This window comes from Athene noctua, chromosome 24 (genome assembly GCF_965140245.1).
Source record: "Athene noctua chromosome 24, bAthNoc1.hap1.1, whole genome shotgun sequence".
NCBI classification, from domain to species: Eukaryota; Metazoa; Chordata; class Aves; order Strigiformes; family Strigidae; genus Athene; species Athene noctua.
This window is the reverse complement of record NC_134060.1, coordinates 3,254,695-3,279,887: the sequence shown is the minus strand read 5'-3', so window position 1 is coordinate 3,279,887 and position 25,193 is coordinate 3,254,695. Positions and strand designations below refer to the sequence as shown.

Below are 25,193 nucleotides of genomic sequence, written 5' to 3'. Positions count from 1 at the left end.
ATCAGCCTATAGTATCGCCCCCTGCCGCGGGCCACGCCCCCGACTGGTCCCGCCCCCGCCAGACCACGCCCCCGCCGCCTGACCCGTGCCGGGCGCCGGTCATGTGCCCAGTCAAGATGGCGGCGCTCAGGGCGGCGGCGGTGGTGCTGCTGGGGCTGTGCCTGCGCTGCGCGGCTGCCGCCGTCCCCCTGGTTATCTGGCACGGCATGGGTGAGCCGGGAGCGGCACCGGGGGGCGGCGCCGATCCTCCGGTAACGGCTCTGTGGGCGGGGCGGCGGGGCTGAGCTGTGCTGGGACCCGAGCAGGCCCGAGGGGAGCTCGCAGGCCGCCCCCGGCCCCGCTCCGGTGTCCCCCTCCTCTGGGCTGCGGGTTTCTGCGGAGACCGGGAGGTGCTGACCCTCCTCCCCGGGGTCCGTGTGTGCGTTGGCAGCTCCTGGCCCCGTTGCAGCGGGGGGGGGTGGGTCCCGGTGTGATCGTGGAGGCGAGGTGAGGGCCTGGGCGGTGGCGTGACGGTGCTTCGCGGTGTTCCCTCACAGGAGACAGTTGCTGCAATCCACAGAGCATGGGCTACATTAAGAAAATAGTGGAGAATAAAATACCAGGGATTTATGTCCTGTCTCTCAAGATTGGAAGCAATCTGATACAGGTAACTGCCTCGGCTGGCACTCACGTTTCTGCCTGGCAGGGCGGTGGCCAGCGGGCGATAGTTACTGCAGTCTGTTATTAACACGATTCCACGAGGATTCGTGTTGTGCTTTCCCTGCTCACTTTTTTCTTCTTTGTGAAGTAAACAGCTTTGACAGGTAGAAACCAATAAAGTCTAGATAATACCTGCAGAAAAGAACTGGGGAAACCCAAATCCCTAATCTAAACTGGATTAATATGAAAATCCACTGATTTAGCCTTATTCACCATACATCTTCAGTATAATAAACATACATTCTTCTGCGCCTTCATGTTTTTTGACAGTTTTATGTAGCCCTACAGAATTTCTTTAAATAGTGTCTTGAGATAATGTGCAATGTGTGTTATTTTGTGGGATCTGGAGAAGATGGGAGAAGTTTGATTTTTATTTTTTTAATTGTATATATATAATATTTATATATTACTTTATATATATACACACACACAAAATCTGAAGGGACTCACTGTCAGGAAGTTTGGGGAAATGTCACTGTTTTCATATGAGACAGTTTTGCCAGGCAGAGTAGGAACAAAGATGTGGTGAAGGGAAGTCTCAAAACTTGAATTTCACTTCTGTCATTGTGAAAGTTAAGGTCCTCTTCCAAAAGCAGAACTGTTACCAATCTATTTGCAGAGATTAAAATAGCGTAAAACATCATAAAGGGACAAATTACACTTTCTAATTTTGCTAATCCATCAGGATATGGAGAACAGCTTCTTTATGAATGTGAATGATCAAGTGAGAGAAGTGTGCAGCCAGCTCGCAAAGGACCCTCGCCTGAAAGGAGGCTACAACGCAATGGGCTTCTCCCAAGGAGGCCAGTTCCTGTAAGTTTACACTTCTCTTCCATTTCCATCCATTTTCGTTGGGCTTTAGCTTCTGATTTAAAACTCTTTTGAAGTACTAATCAGATGTAAACTGACAAACCCCTTCATAAAGTTAGGAACGCTCCAAAGGAGGCAAGAACGTGTTTCCCTGTAGCCCTCCTACCAGGAGGGGTTAATTCTCTTTGCAAACCTTACCAAAGTGCAGCTCTGTGGGAACCAGCGCTGGTGGCCTGGGCAGGCCAGTGCCAGCTCAGCTCCTCCCTCTTTCTCCACAGGAGGGCAGTGGCCCAGAGATGTCCTTCTCCTCCCATGCTCAATTTGATCTCCGTTGGGGGACAGCACCAAGGTAGTGTCCTCTGAAACTATCACACTCCTAACTGTCTTGAAGGGTGGGGGGCTCTTGTTGGCAGGAGGAATGATTTTTTTTTGGGCTTCTTCCTAAAATCTGACCATTTTCTTCTGAATTAAGCTGCCCCTTTGTTCTTGTCTGAATCTGGTGATCTGCTTTGGCCCAGTTGTTAGCCAACTACATTATTGTCTGTCTTGGTCTTGCTTAATGGCAGTGAGAAGGGGCCTCTGTAAGTAGACAACTTATTGCCTGGGTGGAATTCCTATATACTTTGGAAGCACTTGGGATTAGTTGTTCTGGGAGAAGAAATTACTAATTACAGAGCAAAGCCTCTGTGAAACTAAACCTTTTGGGTCACAAGGATATTTTGCAATCGGTGTTTGGAAGCCTAAAGCCCCAAGGAAAGGGAACTGATTTTTGCAGCAGATTAATAAAGAGGCAATATGAAATGGAATTTAAGAGGTGTACAATTAAGAGCAGCTGGCAATGAATTTCAAATACTCTCCCCTGAGAAGTTTCATGGCTTGAGTCTATTTCTTTATAGCGTAGTGGGAAGGGTCGTAGGGAACCATCCTGAGACCTTCTGGGAACGCACCAGGCGAGCCGGATGGTTTGTCTGCATGCCCCCATTCTCCAGAGCAATACCCTCAGCTCGAGAACACCAACCATTATCTTTGTGTGTACTAGAGCCCAGGGCCAGGAGGGCTGTCTAATGAGATTGCAGGATTAAAGGCTGCCTGATTCCCTGGGTAATTCTTGCCACTGCTCTGTAAGAGGTTGGATCTTTACCAGCCGGAGGGATTAAGGGATTTCAGTTTGGCTCAGGGAGCTGTTCCACGTCTCCACGCTGCAGGGGTGTACGGGTTGCCACGCTGTCCTGGCGAGAGCTCCCATATCTGTGACTGGATCCGGAAGACGCTGGATCTGGGCGCCTACACACAAGCTGTTCAGGAGCAGTGAGTACAGTCACCGGGCGGCAGTGACGGCAGCCGGGCCCACATGAGCAGCGCCAGGCTTCCGCTCTGATCTTTGGTTTTTCTGTTCTCCAGCTTGGTACAAGCAGAGTATTGGCACGACCCTCTGAAGGAGGAGGACTACAGGAAAAACAGCATCTTTTTGGCTGACATAAATCAGGAGAGGGTAAGGACCTGGCTAATGATGTAACAGGAGAGCAGAATCCTTAGCGCTGAGTTTATTTGTGTTAGCTCTCCCTGGCAGGAGTTTAGCTGGAGGTCAGAGGGGAACATTTTTGCCCTGCGTGCCAGGAGCATACAAAGTGTTTTTGCTGGTAGATTGATGAGTGAGACTTGTCCATGGCAGAGCAGTTCTTGCGTCACCACACTCTTCCGGAGCCGTTGGTGTAGAATATGCCACGTGCTCGGTTCACCCGTCACCTTTCAAGTGGGTGCATCCCCTCTCTCCCCTGGGACAGTGGGGGAGGCCACCCCCTCTTTACAGCCTGGATGCCACGAGCACAGCCAAGGGAGGCTGCTGGCAAAAACACATATTCCTGCCTCCACGGCTGCTGCTGTCCAGGGTTTTCTCTGCAGGTGGTTTCCCTCAGTGGACTCTCCGGTGACTTGGGTCTGTTCTCTGCTGCTCTCATCCAGGGCATCAATGAGACGTACAAGAAAAACTTGATGGCTCTGAAAAAGTTTGTGATGGTGAAATTTCTCAATGATACCATGGTCGATCCTCCGATCTCCGAGGTGAGGCAGGCAGGGCGGGTGCTGCTTTTGGGTGGCGTTTTTGGTGCTTGTTTCTGGTGTGTCCTTTGGTGGCAGAACTTGAGGGTGGCAAGGAGCAGGCTGAATGCAAACACAGGCTTGATAGTGCGCTGTCACCAGCACAAGCTGGTGAAAGCCTGCTTATCCCCTGGCAGCCCTTCAGAAACCGTTCCCTTGTTTTTATTCCAACAGTGGTTTGGGTTTTACAAAAGCGGCCAAGCCAAGGAGACCATCCCGCTGAAGGAGACCTCGCTGTACACAGAGGTACGTTCTGCTGGGGGCTGAGGGGTCTCTGCTGTTTCCACTCTGTGGTGTCTCTGGGGCCTTGAGGAGCTCCAAACCCCACACCTCTGCCCTCCTCACCATCTCTGCCATTCCTGGGGCATCGCCTCCTCTTACCAGTAGCTGTTTGGGAAGGGGTTTCTCTCCAGGCCAGTGGGAATTACAGTGGTTGTCTCCTTCAGCATGTGTTCAATGAACTCTGCTCCTTTTTAAAGCTTTCTGTATAAAGCATCCCAAATAGCTTTCCCCCCCTCTACGAGGAGAAGCTTTGAAGAGCAGAGGTGAACCCCTCCAGCCTGCCAGCACTCTCTGACCATCGGGGCATTCCTCCACGGCAGGGCCCTGGGAAGTTACGGGCATCCTTCTCTCTGCAGGATCGCTTGGGGCTGCAGGAGATGGACAAAGCAGGAAAACTGGTGTTCCTGGGGGTGAAAGGGGATCACCTGCACTTCTCTGAAGAGTGGTTTTACACCACTATCCTCCCCTTCCTCCAGTGAAGCCGAGGGGAGGCACCTTGGGAGAGAGCACACTGGGGAGGGTCTACCACTGTAGTTAATGCAGCTGCTACTGTGCAACAGCACTTTCTGCGTGCAAACCTGCGGGGAGCTGGGGAAGGGGAAGAAGAAGGGGTGTAGCTCAGCACTTCCACGCTGCAGTAAGAGCCCGGGATTTGTCTGGATGCGATTATGCTGCAGTGTGGGTGGACTGGGCCTTGCGCTAACCCTGAAGCACTCCATCCTGCACAGGCCCCGGTAAATCTTCCTTCAGTTCTCAGAGCTGCAGCTCACTTGGCACTGGCAAAATGATTATCTGCCACGAGAGGGGCGTTTTCCCCATCGCCTGTTCCTCACAGGTCACAACAGCAGTATTAACCGAGAGCACTAGTGTAAGGAGGCCGCACCTCTTAAGGGGAGCAGCAAGTAGATTTACAGGGCTGTATGCGGAGGGAAAACAGCGCAGCCTCTCCTTCAAATGGGGAAAGGGCCAAATTTAGGGTTTTTTTGGGGGAAAAAGGAGGGATTTGGATTAAGCAGGTATTAACAGCTTGAACAGTTTTCAACTAATGGCTTGTTTTGTGCACTTTTGTACAGCAACTGAAATCAATAAAGACCTTTACATCTAACCAACTAAAAAGAGAGGTGAGATTTGATAACTACCGCCAGTTTGGTTTGAGGGGAGTTGAGGAAAGTCCACACTTCCCCGGGGGGACAGTGTGCAAAGCAGTCAAGGCAGGGTCAGGCAGCGAGGAGCATCCTCCCTGAGGTCCTGTGTGCCCCCAAAGAGCAAACAAGAGCCACTGTAATGAGCAAGTTGGCATTAACTTTATTCTATCTTCTGTATAATCTTAAGTACATAAGAAAGGTTTTTTCACAAGCCTCAGGAGAAGACGAGTACAAGTCACAGGACAGTCTCAAAATAAAAAAATTGCATATTTTTTTTTGTAAGTTTCGTCCTAGAGTAAAAGAACATTGACACTTTACAGAGGAAATGCTTTTAAGATATGCTTATGCCACCCGAGGCGTTGGAAAAATGAAGGTCAAAGCACGTGCAGCTCCCTTTATGGGTCAGTACAGTACTGTGTGACTTAGATCCATCACTCTGCTCCAGGGCCCTGGAACAGAGGCTACGAGCTTCCACCAAAGGAAAGAGCCAAGCAACAGGGGCAGGGGCAGGCCGAGAGGATTCACTTTATGGGGACTGATGGCAGATGAGGAAGAGAGTGATGAACCCACCTGATCCGACTCGGGTATTTGACAATACTGCACTACTGACCCTGGAATGAAGGAGACCCTTCCTCTGCAGAAGGGGACAGGTTCAGAAGAACCATCCTGGAAGACTGAACCTGAGTTCAGCTGCTCTGAGAAGGAAGCCCTGGGGCAAAGATTCCCTTTTGAGGGTGGAGGGCTCACGGAATAAGAGGTGCTCAGCTCCAAGCTACCAGCCAGACTGCTGGTGGGGGGGTAACCACCGTTAACTCCACTGCAGTCTTCCTGTGGCACTGGTTAATATAAAGCCTCCTGTCATGGCACAATCAGAAATACACTGAGCTAGTAGGAATGATGAAAGAGAAATGAGGGTGGAATGCTATGGCCCAGGACCTCAGCCTTTGGTCCAACAAAGCCATTCCCAGGTCCTGTAATGCCACCAGCTCCATAGAGCTGGAATTAGCAGCTTCCAGGACTTTGAGACATCTGCCATAGCAACTGGGTACTCTGGACCCTGACAGACCATTATTTTTTAAGAAGGGGACAACATTCCTCTCACATGAACAGTTTGCTTAAAAGGCAATACAAAAAAAACAAAAAACCCGAACAACACTCTGAAAGCCAACTGCCAGTACTGGCTGTGAAGTTCACCGAAAATCTGACTTGATCAATTGGTGCAGTTAGATCAGACAAGGGGAGAAAAAAACCCAACCAATACACCTTCCTGCTAATAGATGTGGACAATCACTGACCCGCCACCTACACCACACCCCAGGCAGAGGTATTTCAGTGACGGCAGGTAGCTGTGTCTCTCGGGTAGAAGAGAAGCAGTTTGAGAGCAGAAAGGTACAAGAAATCTAAGAGAATCATCTGAAAGCAGATTTGTCCCACAGCAGGGCCAGGGGAGGGTGTGAGCCTTGGAGCTTTTCTGCTTAGCCAGCGATTTCTGTCACAGTGGTAACCAACTTCTGACCGTTCCACACTGTCTTGAACTGTTCTGGGACAGGGAATTCAGTCTGGAGGGTAAAAATAGAAATCCATTGTCAAAAAATCAGTTTATGACTGAGACCAGCAATTACTCCCACTGCTTCAGGCATTTCTTCTTAGATACATGCTGGGTCCCTTCCTGTACCACAAACACTGCCTGTTCTGCCCCTGAGAGATCCCGAGCAAACAGCAGCTCCCAAAACCATCTCACTATAAAGACAAACGACTTGAGTTGCTGTTTTTAACATCTGGTCATCATTTGCAACCTCCAGTCTAGAACTGTCCCTCCAGACCTCACTGTAACTTGACATTCCCTGCAGGGCTCAAAAATACTAATTCTGCCCCGTGTTACCCCAACCCCAAGCAGATCTCCCCAGGGATTTTAGAATTAACACTTACAAAGTCACCACCCTCTGTGGGAATAAGGACGTTCATCTCTGATGACTTGGCACTGACGATTTCGCAGTCTAGGGAGTTCTTGCTCAGATACACATGGCAACCGTCTGTCTTGTTGATGGAAATTGTTGGCACTTTACCCATTACCTACCAGAGTGGTCAAAGCAACAGTTAAAGGAGCTTGAACCAGGCAACCACGACATTTTTCTTTCACGCCTGCCTTCAAGGCAAGAGGTTTGACCCCAACCCCTCACCACCCCAGACTAGCTGGATTGAAATACTCCCACCTTTGGCAAAAATCTGAAGTTATTTCTTGGTTTGGTCTCTTTAGACTAAAACTACAGCAAACACTGGGCAAGCTGACCATCCCAAATCAGATACCAAAACTGGAATCAGAGTAGATTCTACTGCCGCCCATCTCAAGAGACCAATCTTCTACCTAAAGCCCTGAGGCAGCTCAGCGAGGCAAATTTCAGTCCTTTCCCAGCTGCTGGGCAAGGAGAGCTGCAGAGCAGCAGGACAGATGGTGTTTCATAAACGCTCTCCACAGATGCACATTCCCGTTCCAGAAATAAAACTACTCCAAGAAGCAGATGCTACAGACGCCCTGTTGTACAGTGCAGCAGTCACACTGCAGGCAGAGAACAGGTTGTAGGCACTCACCTGAACTTTAACGTCCCTGCTGTTTATGATCTCTACGATGCCCACCACGTCATCAAACACCAGACCCAGCTTCTTACAGTTATCTGCAAAGACAGAGCAGGTCACAGAAAGGTTTTGGAGATTCAGCCTTCTGCACACATACACCCCGGCACCTAGAAGCAGTTTTTGGGGTTTCTCCACTTACCGAGGGTGATAGAGTTGATCTTGCCTTTGATTTGGAGTGTACTATTTGTGCACTTGAAAACATATGCTACCTGCTTCAACTCTGTGTCACTGATTACCAGGTTAGTGGCATTCTCCTGGTTTTCCTGAAAAGGCAGGAAAAACACACTTGATTTTTGGAACGCAGACCAATTAATCCATGAGAACAGCAGGGCAGCTTCTTTAAAAGCAAACTGCAGCACCTTCAGGCTGGTGCTTCTTACAAGAAAGGTCTTCAGGAGACACCCCCCCCCTCCCCTGTTACAGAGCTCCCATCCCTCCAACCCCCTCATGCCAACACCAGGCACTCACCACTCTCCACTTTTTGCCCTCTAATTCTAGCAATGCAGGGGCCTTCGGAGAGCTTTTTTGTGAGGGATTAGCATTACAGGCTGGTTTGGGAGCAGTGAAAGGTTTGGGTCCACTTCTCACAGGACCCCCTTGGTTCTTCAGTGCTGGATTCTTGTGGGTCTTCATGTCATCTGACACATGTCTTAAGCCTGCAAAAGAAATCAAACCCGAGATGCAGCTTTCCTCTGAGAATGCCATTTCACAAACACCAGACAGCAGTAATTACAGCCACCAGCATGGTAACATTTTTCAAAATGCAAATAAATTAAGGCTGGGTCTAAGCTGAGCCCAAGAGTGAGTGACAGCAAGTGAAAGAGCAAGCAAGAAACACTGATGCAGTATTGATGAGAACACCAGATGTACTGTAGGACCAGAAGGCACCAGCTCTTTTCACTCTGCAGCTGGAAAAAGCCCCAAGCCAAGCACCTCACCTTTGTTTGATGTCTGTCCTGATACGTGAACCAGGTAACACGCAAAAGAAGTTCTGTGCAAATATGAATAGGTGAAAAATGGCACCTTTTGTACTGGAGATGTGCAAGCAGCCAAAGGGCTCCCTCTCTCCATTCCAGCTAGATTGATCGCTTGCTACACCTGACAGATGAGACTGAGAATTCTCTCTCAGATGTACTCCCTTTGTCTCTGTGAACTGCCTCAGGGCTGCTTCTGCCTCCCACAGCCTCGTCCTCAGACCAGAGGGTCTTTTGTTACTGCAAACCTACTTCCTAAGCAGGTGTGTTGAGCCACAGCAGCAAAACAAGGATTCGCAGCACAGCAGTACCGTCGTTGGTGGCTGCCCTCCTGCCCCGAGCTACTTCCACCTACCAGAGGTGATGCCTTCTCCCCGGTTGATCTGGGCGAAGAGCGCGGAGCGGGAGGCAGAGTCGTCTGTGCTGCAGCTCGTGGGGGCAGGAGCAGGTGGGGGGGGAGGGCCTGGGGGGGGAGGCGCAGCTCCCGCTGGGGGAGCAGACGGTGATTTAGTCCCTTCTGTTGCTACAGGACCCTGTAAGAGGCCAGCAAGAGGAAAGGCAATTGCACAAGCTCCATAACTGCTGCAATAATCGTGCAATACTCGTCTAAGAAGCTCCTGCAGATGCAGCCAGCACTTACTGTTTTGCTCCAGGTCAGCCCTGTGGTGTGATACTCTTTGATATAGGCCTGCAGCTCTGTCCAGATATTCAGGTAAGCTTTCACCCAGTCCACTTGCTTTTTATCTCTGAGGACACAAGGAGATCATGAGGTGCATTTGCCATTAAAACCCAAGGACTACAGTTCTTTACAGCTCTCCACCTCTCGGCTGACAGGCAAGACCCAGCCTGGAGCAGCACAGCAGCCTCACACCCCCAGCACTGCGTTCCAGCTGCAGGATTAACCTGGCAGCTGCAGGCAGGCGGCCCCAGCCCTGCTCTGTGCCCCGACTGACCCATTTTAACTGGGGAGTCTGGTACTTCCAACAAGACCCATTCCCCAGACACAACCTGCTGCTCTAGGAAATGGTTCAGCCCCCAGATGATGCTGAGACAAGAGTGAGCAGCAATGCACTTGCTATCAGAGATTCCAGCTGCAGCAGGAGTGCAAGGAATCTTGTCCCTAAGGATCAGGAAAGAACAGCTAGGTGAGGCTTTATAAATATATCCTGCCTTTAAAAAGAAGAATGAATTAAGGACCGAGGCAGCTGTGGTTAGATACTGGAGTAGCCCCTACACACCCTGTTAGCTGTGTTCAATGGCATACTTAAGAGAGAAGGTGAACTTACACATCCTTGTACTCCTTGAGGATCCGGTTGGTATAAAACATGGCAGCATCAGTCATTTCCTTCACATAAGGACCAGGCTTTGGAGCCTAGAGAAGAAAAAACACATTGACATGGAAGAGCTGACCAGGGAGCAGCCAGACTTTTCCCACCAGCCCAAGGAAACCACTTCCCACTGGAGTTCTTACCATGGCCACCCAGCCCAGGGCGGGGATGCTCTCGCTGACTGCTGATAAGTGATTGAACAGTTTGCTACCACGATTCTTCTCCCTGAAATTCTGCACCGTCTGGATTTGCTCTGAAATCGGCTTCAGAAGCGATGAGAACGCATTCTGCAGGACAAGAGAGACAAGAGCAATGAAGTACATTAGTATTGCTCTGGAATGGCTGCACATCTTCATGGGTGGCTCTGCTGAGATGATGGTCACTCGGAGGAAGATTCCAACTGGCACAAGTTACTGCTGCAGCTCCTGTCCAGGCTCGGCCCTCCCCACGAGCAGAGCTCGATCCCACCACCTAGCTCCCCCAGGGCTGAAGTCATAGCTCCCAACTGGATTGGTACGATGGGAGTACGCCAAGAACTGTGACTCATGTTCAATCCAAGAGACACTGACAAAGCTTGTTAGTAACGAAGACAGAAATAGCATTTGCCTTTCCTGAATTCTTTTGTTCCAAGACAGTTTGTCAAATTTTTCCTCTCCCGTACAAACCCTCAGAGAAAGGGGTGCTATGCAGGTTTTTGCAGGCTGGGATCTACAGCCCGCATTCCCATCTGAGTCGCAGCAAGTTCTCAAGTCACCCTATCAAGCTAAACTTCAGGATTCAAGTTATTTCTCAAGTCAATCCAAGCCTTCAGGATTTGGATGGTAGGATTTTTTCTTTGTGCTGTCCACTTGGAATGCTGACTGAAAGTGCTTAGAAGTCTTTTGCGGTCAGAGCAGAGCAGCCAATTACACATTTCCAGAGATGCAACTCTTCTTTCCTTTAAGATCAGAAAGTCTCCTGCTGGTGGCAGCAGCGAGGGACAAATTTGGGCAAAACTTTCTTTTTAAAGCCTCGGCTTTTCCATTTGCTGTCCCTTCCTCTGTTTAGATGAAAACAGAGAGGTTCCAAGGATCACTGGCCAGGCTGCCAGGAGCTCCAGCCTAGCGCCACTGTCAAGTAACACGACGGTGAAATTCTTTGCCACTAGCAATGAGAGTTCACACATTCTGCTTTTCAACCTGTCTACTCCAGAACTGACTAGACTCCTGCAAGACAACCTGCACAAAGACCTACGCTAGATTAAGGCTGTTGTTTGTTCATAACCCTTTATTTAAATAATGTGTCAGTAGAATTTGTAAGCAGATTCTCAGACTAGAGACTATGCAGGGCAGCGTCCCAGCAAGCCTGGTGAAAGATAAACCACACTCCAGTGCTGAGTTTGGGGAAAAAGATGCAGATCTATTTTGTGGTGAATAGAAAAGTAGCACAGAAATCCAGCTACCACAATGTAACAGTAGAAGCCATGACTGAGGTAGATAATAACTGCAAAGAAAAGCCAGGTGAGATCCTGTTGCTCAGGAAAAAACAGTTCTCAGCAGGGAAAAGCCAATGCATTCGGGATCAGATTCTCAGTCACACATCCTGCTGAGAAGCGGCAGCCTAGGGTAAAGTGTTAAATTACTCACTAAGGACAAATCAATCCTAAAAGCCTAGCTATTATTCAGAGGCCATTCAGTAGAGACAAGTGTCTGTTATACTTCAGGAGTTTGATGCCTGAAAGTCTATAAGCATCACATAATGAAAAGCATGCTCTAGGCAAATCCCACTGTGGCTCCTGTCTGTGATAAGTTCCTGTCTGCAAGCTGCATCTCAGGGAACAGTGATTGCGCCGTGCTGGTGCCAGGTGAAACTCGAGACAGACGCTGTGAGATGACACTCACAAGCTGCTCCGACAGCTACAGAAAACTTGTTGCTCTAATGACTGGAAAACGACAGTTCCGCAGCTCTAAGAATCAACCTCCAGAATCCTGCCCGGTCTTGGGTGAGCACACGGAACAGTTCACGCTTTCAGCAAGTGCCACCAGTCCTCCTCCGGTTCCTCGCTTGGAGCAGCTGCAACGGCCCAGATTCCCCTACACTTGCAGTCATCCCCAGCTCCGAGGTAAGAGCATACAAGGTTTCTGAGATGTGATTTCCCCACACTTACCTCTGCTGGCTGCTGATGTTGAGACGCCATCACCAGAAGCGCCCTCTCGCTCATCAAGCCCGCATGAACCATCTCGGCCTAATAGAGAAAAACATGAGAGCACTTCCCTTGTACTCAGCGTAACACTAACAGTCACTCACTGAGTGAGTTCCTAGTCTGTAAGGAAGCTGCTACACTGATCTCAAAGCACATATTCTTAGAGACACCCACCCTCTGAGAAAACTCACAAGAGTGCAACAGCTCTCGGGCTGGGTAGTGCACAGGCCTCCCAAAGGCACACACCGAAGTCTACAGAGAGAGCTAGACACCTGACTGCCCAAGATTTCTAGAAGGAGGTTTGATTTGGGGGCTGTGTGTAGGTGGCAATCTGCTGGAGGTTATTTGGGCATCTGCATCTGTTTTGAATCCTCAGGGATTATAAACATGCATCTGCATCTGTTTTGAATCCTCAGGGATTATAAACATGCATCTGCATCTGTTTTGAATCCTCAGGGATTATAAACATGCATCTGCATCTGTTTTGAATCCTCAGGGATTATAAACATGCATCTGCATCTGTTTTGAATCCTCAGGGATTATAAACATCCTAGAATACGGCGCTCAAGGAGCACAAACACCGACAGCAAACTTAGCCCTTAACAGCTCTGAAGAACAAGCAACATCTATTTAGAGCAGAGGGAGGAGAACGTGAGTCCTTACGTGCTTCTGCACATCTCCACCAACTTCTTTGCTGATCTTGATGTATTCAGCTACCGGGCCAGCCAGAAGGGCATCGAAAGCCTGCACGTACTGAGCCACCCCTGCGGAGAAGGAACCAGAGCACAGGTATCACCGAGAGGCAGGAGGCTCAGCCCCGAGCACGCAGCTGAACGCAGACCAGGGGAGTGTTGCAGGCACAGGAAGCCCTTATCTCAGCAGGATGGTAACCGCAGGCACCTCTGCGTTTGCACAGCATCTGCTGCAAAACTCACTTCCCCTCTGCACGCTGGCAGCTCATCCGAGAGCCCTTTGCACGCCCCACACGAGTGCCACCCGCTCTGCCACAGCTACTGCCGGCACCTGACGCTGCAGCACCGCCCGGCTTCAGCACTGGGACTCCCCTGAGGTGACAGGGGCGTGCTCTGGGCCTCACCTTTGGAAGGGACATCTCCACACATGCCAGGTCCTTGGCACACCGTCTCCAGGCGCTCCACAGCCTTCTCCAACCGTTCAACCAGTCTTTCCATATCTACCGCTGTCCACAACCTGCACAGACAGAAGAATTATTCGTGTCCTCTGACGGTATAAAACTCATAGGCCAAATATTGAAGAGGGTTTAACTGCTGTCTGGTACAAGCTCTACCAGTTCCAGAAGAATAATTTCTACCTAGCACCCTGATGATGGGTAGCAAGATACCCTCAAATTAGCAGGAACATTCGGATTACATAACAGCCATGCACACAGCCACTTTCTATTGCCACAGTCTTATTCCATTGTAAGGACTTCTTACATGTACAAGGACACTAAAACTTACATTTTCTAACCTTGTACTGACACCACTCAAGAAAACAGAAGCCTGCACAGAATCTCACTGCAGTCAGTGCTTGGCCAAAGTCCCAGCTGTGACCATACAGCAAATCAAGTACAACTGCTTCACTGGGAGTTCACAGACTTCAGGTTAGAACTTCTGGGTTTGCATCTGCAGGGACCTCCCAGAGTCCTGAATTCCTCCAAGGAATATCTGTAACTCCAGCTTCGCTACAGTACAGAGCATCAGCGTGCAGAATGAGCCACCCTGGCACATGCAAAGATGAACAGCTGCAGAAGCAAAGGCAGCATCGTGGCTTCTACTACAATGTGCCCCTGTTCATCCTCTCCCTCTGCAGGCTTTGGTATCTGAATTGCAGAACAGACTCTGCACAGGAAAGAGATTTAGGTACGTAAATCATTTGCAGTGTCTCATCTGCAAAAGTCTTAAAAGTCATATAAACTTTCCATTAATTACTGCTTTGCAGAGACTCTGCACCAAGGAACAAGACAAGTCACACTCCAAACACACTAATGCACAGGGAATGCAGGGAGGGAACAGCAAGTCACCAATTGCATTTTTATCTTATCACCACTCATCCAAAGATTTTAGAGTATGAATCACGACTACAGCCTGGACACAGCTTCCTTCTTACTGCAACAGTCTGCGAGAGCTCAAAACCCTGCCTGGAAGGGAAGGTCCTTCCCAGCACACCCAAAAAAGGAAGGCAGGGTTTACCCAGCTGCACCGATGAACTGATGCTAGATCTCCCTCAGAAACAAAACCTGAAGTTTCTAACTAGGGTTTTGCTTTTGCTCACAAGTCTTCTCAACCCTGCTCCAAAGTGCATGTTTTCACCCAATTTCCAAAGGATGTGGGGCAGATCCAGCATTAGTCACAAGCAGCACTGATGTCACAAGACAAACAAGGCCGTTTGCCACCCTTCTTTTGCCTGCTTGCATGAGAAGCAGCACTGATGGGGGGGAGAGGCCACCCCCCGTCCTAGAGGAAGAGTGTGGTTTCCTTCTCTGTGCAAGAGTGAGCCAGAAGAGCCACTGTGCATAAAACTGGACAGCAGTAACTGGATGACTTCCAGATATAAAAAAAGTACAGAGAGGCTGAAACTTGTGGGCGGTCACCCATATAATCAACAGCAATGAATACCTTTTTTTTTTTTTAAAATTCTGTACAATGTAGAAATCCTGACCACAGGATCGTCAGCGCTCTGCTGCAGCCGAGGACGACGCATCCAGAATGGGGCTCACGTCTTCAAGTGGGAGCGCAGCCAAGAGCTGGGCTCTGCCTCCCCCGCTCCCAGCACACTAAAAGAAGGGTGATTTTTTTTTTTTTCCCCCGCAAAAGAGCCACCTGTTAAAGAAACTCCCATGCTTCAAGAGCACAGCAAGCTAGAGGGGTGTAACGCAGGGGTTTCAGGAAGGACACCAGGTTTACTGAGCTTCAGGCAGACAAAGCTGCTGTTCTGCACCACTGATCCCCACCACATTCCACACGAGGCTCTAATCTGATCAGCCCCATTACCGAGTCACAAACTGCATTTCAAATCAGGATTACAAACCAGAAAGTCCAGATGGAAAGCTGCTTCCGACCCCCCGCAATAAAACACGCTGTTGCGAGGAGCAGATCGCATCAGTTCTAAATGTGCTGTCGGGATTAATGTCCCCTAACAAGAAAGGGTTCCTTGAGATTCATGTTCCTTCCAGTCCCCTTGCCATTTGACACGTCCTTCCTGGGTTTTCCTGACAGAAGCCATAAACTCACAGAGCTTGGCACCAGCTTTGTAAACGTAGCGCTATCTGGCAGATGGTGAACTCGTTTTAATTTCTGTTTAATGGGCAGCATTAGGACAAGTTGCAAGATAAGTCACTTGGTAAACCGGTAGCAAAATCAGAACTAAGTGGAGGCAGCACAAAGTCCTAGAGCAGGCAGCATAGCTCAGTCACTCCTCGCTCAAGCTATCCTGACTCACCCTTACTATGCTCTTTGCCCCGTGGATGCAGTTCTTTCTGCTACCTACATACCCATCCAGAATGAAATAAAAAATCTAGTTGTAACTAACATTGGCAGTCTGAGTTTGCAATCCAGAGATTAACGTTTAGCAAGGGGAAAAAAAAAAAAAAAAACAACCAAACCAGCATCACAAAGCAGACCTGAGCTACATCTAAACAGTGTTTGGTCACTTTGAGTGCAGAAGAATTTGTCAGTAAGTGACAAACTGACTTCACAGATCTCAGTACATATAATCTCATCTCATTTGCCTTCTTTAAAGAGGAAGCTGAGACACACAGATCACTGAAGACTCATTTTTGTCCAGCACATCGTCCTGTGCTCAGGAGGAATGAGAAAGGCTTTCAAGCTGTGCCGTGCAGCCGAGGGTTAGAGTTCTCCAGCTGCCAGGCGTGGAGCTTGAGATGAAACGCTCCCTTTTGGGACTATACTGCAGGATTTCAATCTAGGTCTTGTTTAAATTCAATTGAACTTCTGATTACCAATGGAGCGGAAGCTATGGACTCCCATCAAACATATTTCACCCTGGGCCAGAGAGTCCATTCATTTTCATAGCACATTTGGTTAACCTATTAACTAGCCTTTATTTCCATCAAAGCTCGGGAGCATGGTTTTGAACACACTGTACAGCAAAGAGGCTTTCAGCTACAACTAGACTGTTTCGATATACTGATCAGAGCAATAAAGGGAAGGGATTTTCTTTGTAAAAACACTAGCTATCCCAAAGCTGATCCTGTATAACAACGCAGCAAGAGTTTCCTGTTTGGAGCATTATCAAGGAGTCGGTGTCTCTCAGCCAAAGACAGGTCCTCAAAGGAGTGAGCAAGTGCTCATAAAACCAGCAGAAATTAAATTCTTCCGGTTGCCTGAGACAGCACAACCTGAGTCCTCACTTAGACATTTTGGAAGACGCAAATGTTAGTTTTATAGCCAAAGCAAGTCAAACCTACGCCTCTGTTTAGATTCAGCTTTTGTGAAGCCTGACAAACTGCTGTCAGCACACGAAATTTGCATCAGCTACTTCCTGTTTCTACAGGCAAAAGGAATAAAGATGGGGCGACTAAATTAAGAACATACCACAGTTTATTTCTGAGTTGACACTGGAATATCTCAGGGGATCAGCTACCAGATGATTTCCAACATTTATATCTTCCAAAAGTCCAAAGATTTTTTGTTTTTTTTTTAAAACAGTTCAGCTCATCAAGTAAGGAATTATTTGAAGCAAGACAGGACACAAATGCCTGAATTTAGTCAGTTGTCAGGACCAGCCACGAACACAAGACAGCTACTGCTAGTCCCAGCAGCTGCCAAGACAGAGATCTCTGCTGTTTATAGTACAACAATACTTGCTGACATTCGTCCAGAACCCACGGTGTCTACTTCTGGTATTTCAGATCTACTTTGTTTAGCAAATCAGAAGTGCTTTAAAAAAAAAAATCCACTTGGACCCTATTTAAGCTCTCCCAAATAACAAGTTCTACTGAAGTCATTAAAAGCGGTTTTTGGTATTTTTAATCAAACATTAAGAGACAGTTAAAGTATCACTTTGCTCTATACTACAGCCAGCACAAGGACTCCTTTTCAATCACAATTATATGAAATAGAAAATTTGCACTCGCCAGACTCTGTTGCTACACTCCTCTCATTTCCATTCCCTGTCAGGGCGATGAATCCACCAGGGAAGTAACTGAGGATCTCAGATCTAAGCTAAATTGGACACAGTACCAAGCTCCAGATCAGGAATTCAGAGCATCGCCCCTCGTCAGCATCCCTCCTGAGCCGTGCCTGCTCAAGCAGAGGCTGCTTGGCTGAACTTTGTTACATGAATAATAGGGGATATTTTTGGCTTTCAGAAAGCTCAGCAATATTCCGGGGACACAAGGATCGTCTCGGAAAGAGAAAGGGAATACAGCAGTTTCTCGACGCCACAGATTCCTGGTTTTTCAGTGACGTGTATCTATAGCTCAAGTCTCGAAGAATTCCAGAATCCGATGCGCAAAAATCCCGTGACCTGACACATGAAACGTCCGTAGCGGTTTTTTTCATTTCAGCAACACAAAATCCAAAGCAATCACTTACAGGTTTATCCAATCCTAACCACCATCGAAACTCAAAAAGGCAGAAGAAAAGCCAGCAACAGGCTAAAGACAAGAACTAGCCCCAGCCCAATGAGACGGAGATTACCTGGGAGCACAAACTGCAGAAATATCCTCGCTTCGGGCTGCGGCAGATCGGTCCTGTCGCAGAAAGCTGGATGCATCATCTGGGCACACACACCTCCCTGCCCCTGCGAGTCACCCAGCGGCTACCGGCCCCGGTAACGCACCGGCCCCTCCGCTTTCCGACCCTCCCGCTCGCCGCATCACCGGGGAGCGGCGGCTTTTGACCGAATGCCGCCCGCACGCCCCGACCCCGCCTGCCAGGGGACGGAGCCAGAGAGGCCATAACCAACAGGACTAAAAGCCTCTCAGTGGGGCTGTGGGGGCAGGTACAGCCCCCCCCCCCCCCCCCCGGGACGGCGAACCCCGCCGCAGAGGGCCGAGCAGCGATGGACCACGGCGGCCCAGCCCCCGGTGATTTGTACCCCCCGCCGCCCCGGGGCAGATTTCGGGCGCAGAGACACCCCCGGGCCGGGCCCCCGCGGCAGGAAGCGCCTCCGCTCGGCGCAGGAAGCCCCACGGAGGCCCGAAGCTGCCCCACACGGTACCACACGGTACGGCGGCAGCGGCCCCCGGTAACAGCCCCACTGGGGAGTTTTCATCATTCCGTGATGAATTAACCCGAAACCACCGCGTTTAACGGATTTACCCCCAACAGCCCGCGGGAGCCGCTCCCACCTCCCTGCGCCCGCCCAACGCGACCCCAACACCGGCGGACGAGCCCCCCCCACACATCAACCGGGCGGGCCCGACCCCTCACCGGCGCCTCCCGGTCGGCCCCGGCGCTGCCGCTGGCGGCTCCCCCCCAGCGGTCCCCTCCCGCCGGTACCAGCCCCGGGACAGGGCCCGCCGCCCGCGCCGCCCCGGCTCTCACCTCCCGTTCGCGCTCCCGCTCCGCCGCGCCCGGCGCCGCCCAGCACCCCCCGCGCCCGCCGCTTCCGGCCCCCGCCCCGCGCGCCGGAAGTACGCACAGCGCGGGGCGGAGCTTCAGGCGGCCACCGCCCTGCGATTGGTGGGGGGTTGGGGGCGTGGCCGGAGAAGGAGGGGGGCGAGGCATCGCTTGGGGGTGGAGCCACGGAGGTGCTGGGGGGGGGGGGGCGAGGGTCAGGATGGGGCCCAGGACCCCCAGGGAGGGCCGGGGGCTGGTGGTCCGGGATCCTTGAGGTGCCCCAGGTCCCCACAGAGGGTCTGGGGGAAGGCTGAGAGCCCCAGCGGGGCAGTCGGGACCCCCCCAGGGCAAGTCTGGGGGAGGGCTGCAGACCCCTCAGGAGGGGATGTTGGGGTCTTCAGGACATCTGAGACCCCCTGAGAGGGCTTGAGGGTGGTTTGGGGTGCTGGGAGGAGACGGGACCCCCGAGAGAAGGGTTGGGCTGGGAGTTGGGGCCCTAGAGGTGTGGCTGGGGGCTGTGCCCTGGGCCCCTGGGGTGGGGTTGGGTGGGATGAGCCCCCCGTGGGGAGGCGGATCGGCTCAGTCTTGCAGAGTCAGGGCTTGGCTGGGGCGCGGTGTGGCCTGTGCTGGGGCCAGGAGGGGGTGGAAGGGGCACATCGGGTCTTCCCAAATGGTATCTGACTGCGTTGGGGGCAGCTGAGGTCAAGACCCCTCCAAGCTCCATCTGGTGGGTACAGGATGGAAAAAAGTTCCCTCTGGAGAACTGCTGACCATCGAAAAAAGCTACACCCTCGCCTCAGGGTAAATCCTGGGGGGCTCTGTGCCAGGGGTGGTTGTCATTGCTGACTGTGTGCAGCAAAGAGAGTTTTACTTCTGGTGTGTGCCGGCTCACCCCGAACATCAAACAACTCCTGCAAGGCTCCTGTGCTTCCCTGGGTACGGAGCCCTTTGGAGCCCTGTGCTCACAGAACCTCTTTGATCCGAGGATCTTGAAGCACTTGGCAGAAGGGATATAAATATTGTTGTCCCGGCTTTGTTGCTGGAGAGACTGAGACCAGGACAGTCAGGGGAAACGTAACTCGGGAGTCAGGAAGAGGTCCCTGGAGGCTACATGGGATTGTTCCCACAGAAGGCTCTGCTGTTTGCTTTTACCATTAGGGCAGGGCTTGCTCTGAAAAGGTATTTGCTGCCGTGGTTAGAGAAAGGGCAGCAGTTGTCCCTGCCTGCCGTGAGGGACTGGGGCTTTGCTCTGTGTTTTTGTGTCCCAGCAGCCCCGGGGAGGGAGTTGAAGCCGCCCTTGGAGCTGGGGGTCTGTGCAGACAAACAGACAGAGCATCTGTCCCGGCGAGGGCTGGGACGCGTTGACAGGATGGGAAGGAGGAGAAAACCCAGCGAGGTCGGGTGACTTTCTCACCGCTTCCTTCCCTCTGCTCCGCTACCATAGATGGTCACATCTGCCGCCGCGCAGGGGGGAAGCGGGGCCTGTCCGCCGCCGAGCTCCCGAGCGGAGATCCGGGCGCTCTCTGGGGATCCCAGGCGGGAGTGGGGCCAAGCCTGGAATGGGCCGAGGGCTGGGAGCGGGATCACCAGGAGCGTGGCTCTGCTGACATCTAGTGAGGTTGTCATCTCTGGCTTCACGCTCCCTGCGAGCTGGGGAGGCGTTCAGAACCCCCGGGAGGGTTTGGTTTTTCGGAGCAGCCAGTGGAGAGGAGTTATGTGTCTTCTTGGTGAAGATGCAGCTCACTACTGGCCCCCCTCCCCTCTGTGCAGCCCCCCCCAGCTCCCAGCTGCTGCCCTGCCAAAGCACATGGAGCCAAGCAGGACCTGCACCGCTGCCCTCGTATCGTCCTTCCCAGCTAGGCTGAAGCCTATAGAGGAGACAAGCAGCTCCCTGCAGTCACTGATGCTGTTTGCGTGGTTTTCTGGGTTTTTGTGCCTCGTTTTCCACCCTGCTAACTCCTGATCTGCCTCTTGCAGCTGTCTCCATCATGACCAGACACCTTAGGATCAACTGACATGATGCAAAATAGAAAATAAAGTACAACCAGCTCTTTTCTTTAGGTTTTATAGCATCCTAAAATGGTCACAGCAATGAAGCACTAGCCCTGTCCTGTCTCACTGGCGCTGGGGGGGACCAGTAATCCTTGGGGGCAGCACAGGCAGGAGCTGTCCTCCTGAGCTGCATCCGTGAGGAGGAAGTGAGACCGGGGAGAGGAACTAGAAATAACTTGAGAACGGAGAAGAGGAAGACCATGGCTCGCTGGGGATATCTCAACCCAGGCCCAGGCCGGTGTGTTTGCTTCTGGGGTGGGTCCAGTCACCTGAATATGGCTCCTAAAGGAACAAAGATCAAGTTCCTGGTAAGGCTGGGTCATGGAAGACCTGCCGGTTTACAGGAAGACTATAAACCAGGTCAATGCTCTGTGGGGGATCCCAGTGCCCCTAAACCATGCCAGCCTGTGGCCATCACTGTCCTGTCTCCAGGGAAAAGCTTACAGCTTCTGCATGCTGCTGCCAGCTGGTTGGTGCCTCGTGCCCCTTTCCTCCACGGGAATATTTGCTTCTTTTTTTAGCCATGATATGTCTAAAATGCCTTTGTGTGTTCCCTAGACAGCGCCCTTTGACTTCTTGCAGCCAAATGAGAGCACTTGTCCCTGCTCTGTTGTGGTGTGAGGAGGGCACTTGTTGAAGATCCAGCCCAGGTCCTTGTGCTCAGCAGCCTCCGACTCCTCTGCAGGAACAAACAGAATCCTGGCAGGGGCTAAGGCAGTCCTGTGCTTTCAGAGCTCCTCGAGACATTTTTGGTTAAGGCTGAGCCTGAGTGCCGCCTGGCATGCAACGTTTCATTTCCCAGCAAAGCTTCAACCCTGGGAAAAGGGAGTTTCTTGGTATCAGGAAACCACCTCACTGCCCCATTAGTTTCTGGCCACGTACTGTAACACCTTGGCTGCTTACACCCTTGGCAACAGTGGTTTTGTAAACCATTAACTAAAGCCCACCAAAATAGGTCGGTGCCCTCAGTCTCTGTTTGCAGACAAAGTGAGTGACCTCAGACGGGTGACACAGACAAGATGACCCCTGGCAGACAGCTGAATGCCTCTGTCCTGCACCCCTTGGGCTGCACAGCTGGCCTGGGTTAACTCTGCCTTCCCCAGCTGGTGACAGATCCCAGCACACCTGGGGATCAGCGTGCCAGGGAGGTGGACCTGCTCACCCTGACCCACAGCACCAGCAATCCCGCTTCTCCCCAGAGCTTCGCAGGCCAAGCTAATTTCCAGCTGGATCTGCTCCCTGATGCAGCCCCTCTAGAGACTGTATCAGCACAGCAGGGTGGTTGTGCTGTCAGACACCCCTTTCCATGGGAGCCTGTGCTTGGTTCAGCTTGAAGCATCTGGGAAACCAGCCCTGGGTGATTTCTGCTGCAGTGTGGGGCACGCAGGTCCCTCCAGCCCCGGGGACGAAGGAAAACCTGTTTGAATGTTTCACACATCTCTCCTGCTGCAAGATAAACCCAAGGATTTTTGCCCTTTCCCTGAGGATAAGGAGGGGAGTTTATTCCTCACCCTCTGCAAGGAGAGACTTTTCACACTTCCACTTATCCCCTGTAGGGTATATAGATGCAGTGTGGCTGCTCTCACCTCGGGGACTGCCCCTCCACTCACTCCTGCTGCCTCCCACTGCCTCAGCCAGGAAGGGATCTGCATCTTGGCAAAGCCACCTTTGGTGACACACAAAGGTTGTAAGCCCAATTTTGCAGGTTCACGTGCTGCCCTTTGGAGGCTACGACTGACTGACGTTGGCTTGGTTTTGTCCCCTCTGCAGTCACCTCCTCAAAGGAGTGTTCTGTGGCTGGGGTGAAGGTCTGTCTGTGCCCCATCACCTCCCAGCTCCCTCTCCACCTTCTTCCTGGCACATCCATCCCTGCTGGCACGTCACTGGCTCACCTGGGTGCTGCCCTGTGGTGTGGCCAGGGCAGCATCCTCCTGAACTGCCCCTTTGAGAGCTCTGTGCTGCAGGAGAGGCAGAGCTGCCCACCAGTCCAGGCTCAGCCACGTGCACTGGGAGCTGGTTTCCCCAGGGCTCAAGGGGAGCCTTGCAGCTTGACTCCCGAGGCCCTGGGAAGGGTTTTGGGTGCACTGATGTACTGTAATGTGTGTCAGTGGAGAGAGGGGTGCCCACAGCAGCCTGCCTTCCCTGCTGAGCGAGCCCTGGGTGCTGGGACGTGGGCCTGCACCCTGACAGGCTCTTTCAAACCCCACTGCTCCCCCCTGCACCTTCACAGATGCACAGTGAAAGGCTCCTCCCTTTGTGAACAAAAGGGACCAGCCAACCTGGTTCCCTGAGCAGAACAGAAACCCTCTGCTCTCTTCCAGCATGGGCAGCAGCTCCCCCCAGGTTCAGGGGAATGCTCCCCAAGCCCCTGGCCCCAGCTGGCCTGTTAAAGCCCATCAGCTGGGACTCGGGGCTGATTACCGGCACCCACATATGGTTTCTGGGCAGCACAGCCCCAGCCCATATGCTGTTGCAGGCATCAGCTCAGCAGGTGCTGAGCACACAGCTGACACCCTGCATTTTCCATGTTCTGGCTTTGATTTCACAGGGCCAACGCTGCCTGTACATCAGCCCCGACCCGTGGCTCACGCGGCGTGTGGAGGAGGCAGCAGCCATGTAACTCCAGCTCTTCAGGGAGGTGCCTCCCAGATGCCTGGGTGCATTTGCTTCATCATCATCAAGGTTAGTGTCGATTAAGCTGTAGCACAGCTGCTGCTTGAGGCCAGCTGTAGGTGCAAGGCAGCATCTCCCCGTGCATTGCTGGCCAGGCAGACTTCCCCTGTCAGAGAAGATTTCTTCATGCTTGGAGTGAAAGCCCTCTGTAATCACAACTGAAGCAAGACACGGCCTCTGCTTCAAGGCTGGAGTTTTGCCTGGGGCCTCAGTGCTATCACCTCCCATGGTCATTTCCCCCCCCCCATCTATTTTCTTAAAAGCCTCAAATAGAAGAGGTGTGCTCAGCTAGGAATGTCCAGACCCTGGTTCAGGCTCAGTATGGTTTTGGTCTCTTGAGCCTGCTGCAAAAGACCTGAACAGAGACTCCTCGTGAACCCCACAGAGCCAAAAAAAAAAAAAAAAAAAAAAGAGGCAAAGAATAAAATGTCCCCGACTTCTGTTGAAACTCTGAGAAGAAAATCTCACAGCAGTCTTTCAAATCCCTGGAGACAGCAGGGCTGCCCACACCCCTCGGAGGCAGCCAGGTCATAGCAATGGCCAGGATGACTCCTCACAAACCCGGGCAGGAGCAGGGCAGAGGTCAGTACATTTGTGACAATCTCCAGCTCTGTGCTTGGCCAGAGCGCTGCTGCCCTCCTCCTCCTCCTCCTCTTGCAGACAGTGCACATGGCACCTACCTGCCCTGCCACTGGGGCTTCAGAAAGCCCTGGCTTTGTTCCCCTTGTTTTGTCCAGTCCTTGTTCCTCTGCTGCAAGCTCCATCCCTGGGAGAGCAGGGGGCACCCAGGCCCTGGTTAAAGCTGCCTCTTGCCCTCTGCTCAGCACAAAGCCAGCTCCCAGGCTCCGTGCATCATCCCTTTTGCTTCTTTCCATCACCCACACTGCGGTGGCAGAGTGGGGCCCAGTTAAGCATTCCCAGCTATGGTCTAATCCCTCTGGCTATTTTTAAAACCCCACCCTCATTCCAGTTCTTTGTACCCAAATGTGGAACAAAGGATGAACCATCCTTCCTCTGAGCCCCCCTGTGCAGAGGGGCCACTCTCAACTCAGGCACTGACCCCACACATCTCGGTGTGACAAATGGGCTTAAAAGGCAACAGCCCTGTCCCCCAGTGCAGTGGCCATGGGGACAGAGCAGCAGAGCTAGCCCAGTCCCCTCACACCAGGCATTTGCCCCAGCTGTACGGGTGGCTGCTTCATCTCTGGTGCATCCTCCCTGCACTCACTCCAGCTTTTCCCCTCTGTGTTACCCTTGCTGCCGCAGGAGCGTGGTGCTCCTGTGGAACGCGGAGGGCAGGGCTCTCCCTATTTCTGCTGTGGAGAGGGGAATGTGAGAGCAAGGTATAAATATCCATGAAGATTAGCGCTTGCACAGCACTCTGCCCTGGGAGAAAGTGTTGAGTGTCACCCACAGCCCGCATTCCCTTTCTCTCCGCTCCCCAGCTGCCTCTCCTGTTTCCAGCCCTGGGTTCACAATCTCCACAGGCAGCACTTTGATTTCATTCTTCCCTCCACCCCCGTTCCCTCTTGAAAGAGAGAAAATAATAGAGCCTTTGTTGGGTTGCTGTGGTGCAGACACCGAACAAGGAGCCACACAGGGGTAAGGGGCTGCCGGGCACAGCCGCCTGCCTGGATTACAGCATTCCTGTGCCTTCGGCTCAGGGGAAGTCAATCCTGCACCCTGTGGTGTGTAAAGGGACCTTGGGCTTGCTGACATCCACAAAAAAAAAAAAGCAGCCAAAAAAAAAAATTCCTCCACATCCACACTGC

The 25,193-nt window shown here is 51.8% G+C and overlaps 2 protein-coding genes across 3 annotated transcripts; one reads left to right on the top strand and one right to left on the bottom strand.

Annotated features, from left to right (window-relative positions):
• Positions 1-102: 102 nt before the first annotated feature.
• Positions 103-6,154, top strand: PPT1 (palmitoyl-protein thioesterase 1). The gene is made up of 9 exons (XM_074925901.1): positions 103-210; positions 537-646; positions 1,385-1,512; positions 1,788-1,858; positions 2,715-2,817; positions 2,911-3,001; positions 3,472-3,570; positions 3,781-3,852; positions 4,245-6,154. The coding sequence occupies exons 1-9, from the start codon at positions 117-119 to the stop codon at positions 4,365-4,367; spliced, it is 891 nt and encodes a 296-aa protein (XP_074782002.1). The 5' UTR covers positions 103-116; the 3' UTR covers positions 4,368-6,154.
• On the bottom strand, positions 5,171-18,819 carry CAP1 (cyclase associated actin cytoskeleton regulatory protein 1). Of its 2 annotated transcripts, XM_074925900.1 has the most exons (14): positions 18,682-18,706; positions 17,833-17,885; positions 13,248-13,360; positions 12,815-12,915; positions 12,116-12,193; positions 10,113-10,256; positions 9,928-10,013; positions 9,282-9,387; positions 8,997-9,174; positions 8,136-8,323; positions 7,807-7,930; positions 7,623-7,705; positions 6,963-7,106; positions 5,171-6,592 (listed from the first exon to the last, which is right to left on the bottom strand). In XM_074925900.1, exons 3-14 carry the CDS (start codon positions 13,339-13,341, stop codon positions 6,509-6,511), a joined length of 1,410 nt encoding a protein of 469 aa, XP_074782001.1. In that variant the 5' UTR covers positions 13,342-13,360; positions 17,833-17,885; positions 18,682-18,706; the 3' UTR covers positions 5,171-6,508. The 2 variants fall into 2 exon arrangements, with proteins under 2 accessions (XP_074782001.1, XP_074782000.1); XM_074925899.1 differs by lacking the exon at positions 17,833-17,885 and having other exon boundaries at positions 18,682-18,819.
• Positions 18,820-25,193: the final 6,374 nt, after the last annotated feature.